Consider the following 8,494-nt stretch of genomic DNA (forward strand, 5'->3'; position numbering starts at 1 on the left):
TCTGTTGCTCCGGAAGGTCGGACCAGAACCAACAGGTTGAAATTAAATCAAAAGAGTTTCCGTCTAGACATTAGGACAAATTTTCTAACAGAGCGGTTCCTCAGGGGAACAGGCTTCCTCGGGAGGTGGTGAGCTCTCCTTCCCTGGAGGTTTTTAAGAAGAGGCTAGATGACCATCTGTCAGCAATGCTGATTCTATGACCTTAAGCAGATGATGTGAGGAAGGGCACCTCGGCCATCTTCTGGGCATGGAGTATGGGGTCACTGGGGGTGGGGGGGGAGGTAGTTCAGAATTTCCTGCATTGTGCAGGGGGTTGGACTAGATGACCCTGGTGTCCCTTGCAACTCTATGATTCTGTGATTCTAAGGCAAAGCTAGGAATAAAACGGGCAAAGTGAACTGTTAGAGATGAGTAACAAAAAATAGCATGGTGCCCTGATGCCCCCCCCCAGTATCATTGTAAAGAAGGAGTGCCCAATCTTTCTGAGCCCGTAGGCACCTTTGGAATTCTGACTTAACGTGGTGGGCACAGCCACAAAATGGCTACCACAAAATGGCTGTCACAGGAGGTAGAGGCAGACACAAAATGGCTACTACGGCTTACCTTCAGTCACACCGTGGAGGCCCTTATGCTGTGGTGGCAGCTGCCGCTAAAGCTACGTTTTTAAAAATCTGCACAGTCCATCGGAAGCCTTGCTGGGCAAAAATCCCACCTGCTCCTTCCCAATTTCTAAAAACACTTAATGAGCTGCAGAAGTGTCGTGTAAATAGTAACCATTCTTGCTTTTTTCCCCTTGTGGATTTCCAGTTGTCCTCATTGGGGACTCGGGAGTAGGGAAGAGCAACCTGCTCTCGCGATTCACCCGGAACGAGTTCAACCTGGAGAGTAAAAGCACCATTGGGGTTGAGTTTGCCACGCGCAGCATCCAAGTGGATAACAAGACTGTGAAAGCCCAGATCTGGGATACTGCTGGACAAGAACGCTACCGTGCCATTACCTCTGCGTAAGTATTTGTTCTTTGTCCTCCCTCTTCGTTCTCTTAGACCTCTGAGGTTTTTTTTTAATACCTATTCATGCCGAGGGCTCTAAAATGGTATGTGCTACATGGGTTCCATTTGTACTGATTAGCAGGCTCCAGGTGTCAGGTTGCAGCGTCTTGGGGGGTTACCGCACTTTGAATTCCCAGCGATGTATTAAGAGTGTGAAAACGTTATAAAAAACATCGCTTTAAAAGGGTTTTTGGATACCACGGCTTATAAATGGTTGGAAGACGTCTTCACACCTAAAGGGGCCAAACAAAGTGCGAACAGTATTTTTTATAACGTTTTCAAACTCTTAATACATTGCTGGAAATACAAGTGCTGTAACCCCACTGGTAGCAGAGAGCAAGGAGGGTTCCAGGAGTCAGAGGCTTTCAGTCCAAGGTCAGCTATCAAGGGTTAGCCAGTACTATTAATCAAGACAAGGTCCGAGTTCCAGGCAACAGAGGGGCGTCAGGTAAGCGTTTGCTGTACTCGTTGTAGCCACACCCGACAGTTTCTCCCCAAGAGCCTTTTATGCTTGGCTCCCACTAATTCAGTCAGATTCCTGCAACAACTCATCTCCACTATTAGCCGACAGCTGCTTTCTGTTCTGGAGGTGAGCACTGCATCTTCTCTCTCGTAACTCCATTTGTAATCTTTTCCTACGTTGCTGCAAAGGTGTAGGTGATCTGGGAGGCCTGGGCACCACTGCTTGCCCTTCGTCTGCTGACTCAGGACTGAAGGGAGGCTGTGCTTCCTTGCCCAGCTCTGTCTGAGCCTCAGTCCCTTGCTGGCTGCCTTCTGTTAGCTCTGGGTTGGCTACACAGGGCCCTTCTTCCTCTGATGAGTCCTCACTGCCATGCAGTCCTGGCTAACCCACGACACCATTCTTATCTCACTGACCAGTACCTGTCCCATGGGCATAGGGTTGCCAGGTCCCTTTTCGCCACCGGCAGAAGGTTTTTTGGGCAGAGCCTGAGGAGGGTGGGGTTTGGGGAAGGGAGGGACTTCAATGCCATAGAGTCCAGTTGCCAAAGCTGCCCCTTTCTCCAGGTGAACTGATCTCTATCGGTGGAGATCAGTTGTAATAGCAGGAGATCTCCAGCTAGTACCTGGAGGTTGGCAACCCTAAAATGTATACAGGGTGATTGTTTACACTGGCTGTGTGCCAGATGTGTTCCTTCTGCTGCCAAAATGGAAGGGGAGGTCTTTTGAGCCCTGATCTGGACGTTCACAGATAGCCCGATCTCATCAGACCTCAGAAGCTGAGCAGGGTCAGCCTTGGTTGGTGCTTGGACAAGAGATCACCAAGGAAGACTAAAGTTGCTACATAGAGGCGAGCAACGGCCAACTACCACTGCCCGTCTCTTGCTGTGAAAACCCTACGGGGTCCCCCTAAGTCAGCTGTGACTTTATGCCACTTCCCATCACCAGTTTCTTTGAGGAAGTTTCTATGTCCTGGCTTGGCTGTCGCTAGGGTTGCCAGGTTCTTCTTCGCCAATGGTGGGAGGTTTTGGGGGTGGAACTTGAGGAGGGCAGGGTTTGGGGAGGGGAAGGACTTGAATGCCATAGAGTCCAACTGCCAAAGCGGCAATTTGTTGTGCTGTACAGGGTAGAATAAAGGTGTCATAAACCGCCTTAAGCTCTGTAAGGAAGAAAGGCAGCTAAGAGATGCAATAAATAAATAAATGTGTGAAACACATGGCCATCTGTAATAAAATCAAATGCAAATTAAGCATTTGTAATAGGTTAAAAATAATTTGCTTATTATGATGTTAACTTTTTTGGGGTGTGTGTGTGGAGGTTTTAGTGTAAATCCAGCTATAACTGATCTTCCTTCTCTCTCTTCCCCCTGCAGTTACTACCGAGGGGCAGTTGGGGCGCTTCTGGTTTATGACATCGCCAAGTACCTAACCTACGAGAACGCGGAGCGCTGGCTGAAGGAACTGCAGGACCACGCAGACACGAACATCGTCATTATGTTGGTGGGAAATAAGAGCGATCTGCGACATCTACGGGCCGTGCCCACCGATGAGGCCAGAAGCTTTGCAGGTAGGGTTGCCAGGTCCCTCTTTGCCATTGGCGGGAGGTTTTTGGGGTGGAGCCTGAGGAGGGCAGGGTTTGGGGAAGGGAGGGACTTCAATGCCGTAGAGTCCAATTGCCAAAGCGGCCACTTTCTCCAGGTGAACTGATCTCTATCGGTGGAGATCAGTTGTAATAGCAGGAGATCTTCTGTGATTATCTGGAGGTTGGCAACCCTATCTGCAGGTACAAACCTCTGCCTGTCCTCCCTCTAGGGAGCTTGCAGCAATGTAGAGAAAGGTTGCTGTGAGGTAGGCTAGGACGAGCAATAATGACCAGTCTAATGAACTTCATGGCTGAGCCGGGGATTTGAAGTCGGGTATGCCCAGTCAAATTCCAGCATTATACCTGCTACATACCATACTGCTCTCGTTCTTTCTCTCTTGCTCTGGTGAGGGCGATTTCAGAATTAACTTCATAGATACTATACCCAAGGCTGTGTATACCGGTACTTTCTCTTCATCACAAGCCTGTTACAAGTTCATGCCAATCAATCATGCTCACGCTAAATTTGTATATTTCCACTTCAGCCACTTGGGTGGGAGGAAAGGGCAATCTAGGGTATTTTTGGCTTGCGCTCACACCCCTCTTAATTGCTTGCATGGCTTGCCAACTAACTATGCAAAATAAGAATTAGAAACTTTTTTCTTAAAAAAAACAACCCTGAGATTCCCAGGATGCTCATCTACATGGAATTCCAAATTTGCTATTGCTATGTTTGTGTGGAATTCTAGATTGTACACAATCGTGGTTTATAGATACATAGAGGGGCATATATATTGGGGTGGAGTTTGTAGGCTGGAAGGGCTCTGGCTCAGTGGAAGAGGTTCTGCTTTGCACACAGAAGTTTCTAGGTTCAGTCCCCAGCATCTCCAGTTAAAAGGACTGGGTAGTAGATGATATGAAAGTCCTCTGAGGCCTGGAGAGCTGCTTGCCAATCTGAGTAGACAATACTGACCTTGATGGACCAAGGGTCTGATTCGGTATAAGGGAGCTTCATGTGCGTTTGCTGAGTGGCAAATTCATGCTATAATCTGGCCTTCAGGACTGCAGTCTTGAGATTAGTTGTAATTCCGGAGGAACTCCAGGCCCCATCTAGAGATTGGCAACCCTACCTGTGAGGTAAGTTAGACTGAGGGTCTCCCAAGAGCTTCAAGGAGTACTGAGGAACTGAACCTGTTCCCTCGACTAGCCACTGTATCTGCAGCACTATACTGACTTTCAAGGCAGGTATAGATATGGATAGAATTTTAAGGCAATGCAGTTGGAACAAAGACCTCGACTTCCTGAAACGATACCTACCTTTTGGTGTTAAGTCTAATCATTCTTCTTTTGCCCATATGGATTTCTGGGAATAAGAGGCCCCCTGGATATGATGGGGATGAATACAGGCTGGAAGTAGGCAGTTTTGGTCTGGGCAGTGCCTAGATGGGAGCCTTCGTCGGTGCCCCCATCCCATGCATGCTGTTTTGATAGACGTAAGGCCGAATGACAGAATGTGTGTGTGTTAAGTGCCGTCAAAGTTGCGTCCAACTCATGGAGACCCTATGAATCATTGTCCTCCAAAACGTCCTACTTTTAACAGCTTTGCTCAGGTCTTGCAAATTGAGGGCTGGGGCTTCCTTTATAGAGTCAATCCATGTCTTGTTGGGTCTTCCTCTTTTCCTGCTGCCCTCAACTTTTCCTAGCGTAATTGTCTTCTCCAGTGACTCTTGTCTTCTCATACTATGACCAAAGTATGATAGCCTCAGTTTAGTCATTTTGCTTCTAGGGTCAGTTCAGGCTTGATTTGATCTAGAACCCACTGATTTGTTTGTTTGTTTATTTGTTTTTTTTTTTGGCAGTCCACTGTATCTGTAACACTCTTCTTCAACCCCCCATTTCAAAGGGATCTACTTTCTTCCTGTCAGCTTTCTTCATTGTCCAACTTTCACACCCATACATAGTAATAGGGAATACGATGGCATGAAGTACCTTGAACTTGGTTGCCAGTGACACATCCTTACACTTAAGAATCTTTCCTAGCTCCTTCCTAGTCTCAATCTGATTTCTTGGCTGCAGTCTCCCTTTTGGTTGATGACGGAGCCAAGGAATAGAAAGTCTTGAACAATTTCAATTTCCTCATTGTCATCCTTAAAATTGAGTAATTCTCCTGTAGTCATTACTTTTGTCTTCTTGATGTTCAGCTGTAGTCCTGCTTTGGCACTTCCTCCTTTAACTTTCAGCAGTAGTAGTTTCAAGTCTCCGGTATTTTCTGCCCATAATGTAGTATCATAGAATCATAGAGTTGGAAGGGACCACCAGGGTCATCTAGTCCAACCCCCTGCACAATGCAGGACATTCACAACTACCTCCTCCTGATAGAATACATGCAGTAAATATCATCAGAACCTGATTACCGAAGTGGAGGTTCTTTACAGTAGCACCTTAGAGACCAGATTTTCAAGGTGTGAGCTTTTGTGAGTCAAGGTTCCCTTCATCATATTCTGTTTCATTCTTATAATCATAGGCCTTTTATGCATGGCTGTTTCCCTCGCGGTCACGCCTCTGACGACTTCAGGTCCTGTTTTGATTATGCATGCCATTTCCAGCTGTCAGCGGTCGAGTCACTCCCCCCCCCGCCCCGCGTTTCCCCATGTTTTGCCTGTGTTTTCAAATTCAAGATAAAATAGGTCTCTGAAAACACGGAAAACGCAGGGGGGAGCGAGGCAACCCCTGACAGTCAGAAACAGCATGTATAATCAAAACAAAGACCCGAAGTTGTCGGAGGGGTGACCGTGAGGAAAGCAGCCATGCATAAAAGGCCATAGATTCTGTAATAGTTCAGTGGTAAAGCATCTGCCTTGAACACATGAAGCTGCCTCATGCTGAATCAGACCCTTGGTCCATCAAAGTCAGTATTGTCTACTCAGACCGGCAGCGGCTCTCCAGGGTCTCAGGCAGAGGTCTTTCACATCACCTACTTGTCTAGTCCCTTTAACTGGAGATGCCGGGGATTGAACTTGGGACCTTCTGCATGCCAAGCAAAGGCTCTACCAGGTCCCAGGTACAATCCATGGCATCTCCAGTTAAAAGGTGATGTGAGCCACTGCCGAAGTAGACACCACCAATCTTGGTAGACTAACTATAGGTCTGACTCAGTAGAAGGCAGCTTTGTGTGTTTGTGTCTGAGCATGTACAGAGTACCTTTCCAGTCGCCACTGAGTGAACCCCAGGAGCATCTTGTGGGCCAGCTGATACAGGGGAGTAGAGTTTCCAGATGACAGTGTAGATTTAGTGACGCTTTGAGACAATGGCTTCTTGAAATTAAACACAGAAGCCTCAGGGAAGATGTCATGCAAAAGTAGAGATGTGTGGATAAAGATCTGACATAATTTCTCTCTGGGCTTGCCACAGAAAAGAACGGCTTGTCATTCATAGAAACGTCGGCTCTGGATTCTACTAATGTGGAGACTGCCTTTCACAACATCCTCGCAGGTAAGTTGTCCCGCAAGCACGCACCTTCTTCTGGATTATGGGGCAAGCTCTAGCTATGCTCTAAAAAAGGGCAAGGAGGTTAGGGCATGGGCTACCTGTGATGGGCATCCTAATGGTTCCTTGGGTTCTTAGACGGATGTTATGTAATGCTAGTTGTGGACATAATTACCCTTTATAGAAACAAAATTAAGGCTAGGCTGCTGCCCTGAGAATTTGCCATCTAAAATTCCATATTGACAGATTCAAAACAGATAAAAGGAAGTATTTCTTCACACAACGCATAGATACACTGTGGGACTCCATGCCCCAGGATGTGGTGATGGCTGCCAACTTGGAAAGCTTTAAGAGGGGAGTGGACATGTTCATGGAGGAGAGGGCTATTCATGGCTACTAGTCAAAATGGGTACTAGTCATGATGCATGTCTCTCCAGGATCAGAGGAGCATGCCTATTATGTTAGGTGCTGTGGAATTCAGGCAGGATGGTGCTGCTGCAGTCGTCTTGTTTGGGGGCTTCCTAGAGGCACCTGGTTGGCCACTGTGTGAACAGACTGCTGGACTTGATGGGCCTTGGTCTGATCCAGCATGGCCTTTCTTATGTTCTTATATGAGGGAGGCAATAGAGGGAAGAGAGGGTGAGGAGGAGGAGACATATGCCTTCAAGTTTGTGACGTATACTGAAGCTTAATTTCTGTGGGAACTTGAAGAGTCTGCAGCTGAAAACCTGGCCGAGATGAGCCTGATGATTGTCTCCAGCCTTTCCTGCCAACTCACCAAATGTCAGCAGAGAAATTATACATCACTTGTACCCAGATCAAACACACATGCACGCACACTGATGATCAGCCATAACTTGGTTGTTGGGTGTGTGCTGGAAAGATTTAGGATTAATTGAAAGGGTGAGAGGAGTTGGGAGTCTTCTGCGGCTTCACGATGGGCAAGGCCTAGGTGGCTGCTAGTTAACCATTCGTAGCAGAGCTGGCCTGTCCACTGGAGAAGGGCGTAGGTGATTGCCTAGGGTGCCCAGAGACAGAAGTAGGCAGGAGAGATCTCTATAGCAGGAGACCCCCCTGCCTCTTACATAAGGTTGCCAACCTCCAAGTAATAGCAGAAGATCTCCTGCTATTACAACTGATCTCCAGCCAGTAAAGATCAATTCACCTGGAGAAAATGGCCGCTTTGGCAATTGGAGGGCCAATGTGGTTCACCAGATTAGAGTCTGCTGCCCTTAAGTATGTCAAGGATCCTATAGCATTACCTCCCCCTAATGTGTAGTACTTGACTGCTGCAATTTAGTAATATGTTATGCGTAGAGACTCCTCGTAGTCTGAGGCCCTAAACTGTGCCGTATTTAGCCTGTAGATAAATCCAGTTCTGGTAGGCTGTATATACCAGATTTATGCTGAATGCACAGGTATTGCACAAGCAAGCATGGTCCATCTATTCCTATTGCCTGTATGCTGTTGTGTGTACATGACTTCACCCATCAGTTCAGTCCTCCATTTCTTGTTTTCCATTGTCTTTCAGAAATCTACCGGATTGTGTCCCAAAGGCAAATTGCCAGTGGGCAGGCGGAGACAGAATTCAGTCCCAGCAGCACCATCGAACCCATCAAAGTCCTGCCTACTCACCAGGAAGGGAAGCAAGCACCTTGCTGCCAGAATATATAATCTGCCAGGATGGCGTGGGGAAGAGCATGCTGGGACAGCGCCGAGTTATCTAAGAAGGCCCTCCTCCTCCTCCTAGTATCCAGTCTCTACTGTGTTCCTCTGCTTCATGTACGTCCTACAGAAACGCTCACCGGATCATGTCCTTCCCCCATAGCCAGAGGTTGGCAACTAGAGGCCCTTAGGCTCAATCCTATCCAAGGAAGGATATCAGTTGGCCCAGCAGAGAATTCCCCTATCCATACCTT

General features: G+C 47.5%; 1 protein-coding gene across 1 annotated transcript in view; it reads left to right on the top strand.

The window, feature by feature from the left end:
• LOC130480488 (ras-related protein Rab-11A-like) overlaps nt 1–8,283 on the top strand; it is a 28,184-nt gene extending 19,901 nt beyond the window's left edge. Inside the window, exons 2-5 of the mRNA XM_056853029.1 lie at nt 808–1,003; nt 2,881–3,074; nt 6,501–6,581; nt 8,107–8,283. Coding sequence (XP_056709007.1) covers nt 808–1,003; nt 2,881–3,074; nt 6,501–6,581; nt 8,107–8,249 — 614 coding nt within the window. The 3' untranslated portion in view covers nt 8,250–8,283. The remainder of the gene's footprint in view (nt 1–807; nt 1,004–2,880; nt 3,075–6,500; nt 6,582–8,106) is intronic.
• Nucleotides 8,284–8,494: the final 211 nt, after the last annotated feature.

Source organism: Euleptes europaea, chromosome 7, assembly GCF_029931775.1.
Source record: "Euleptes europaea isolate rEulEur1 chromosome 7, rEulEur1.hap1, whole genome shotgun sequence".
NCBI lineage: Eukaryota > Metazoa > Chordata > Lepidosauria > Squamata > Sphaerodactylidae > Euleptes > Euleptes europaea.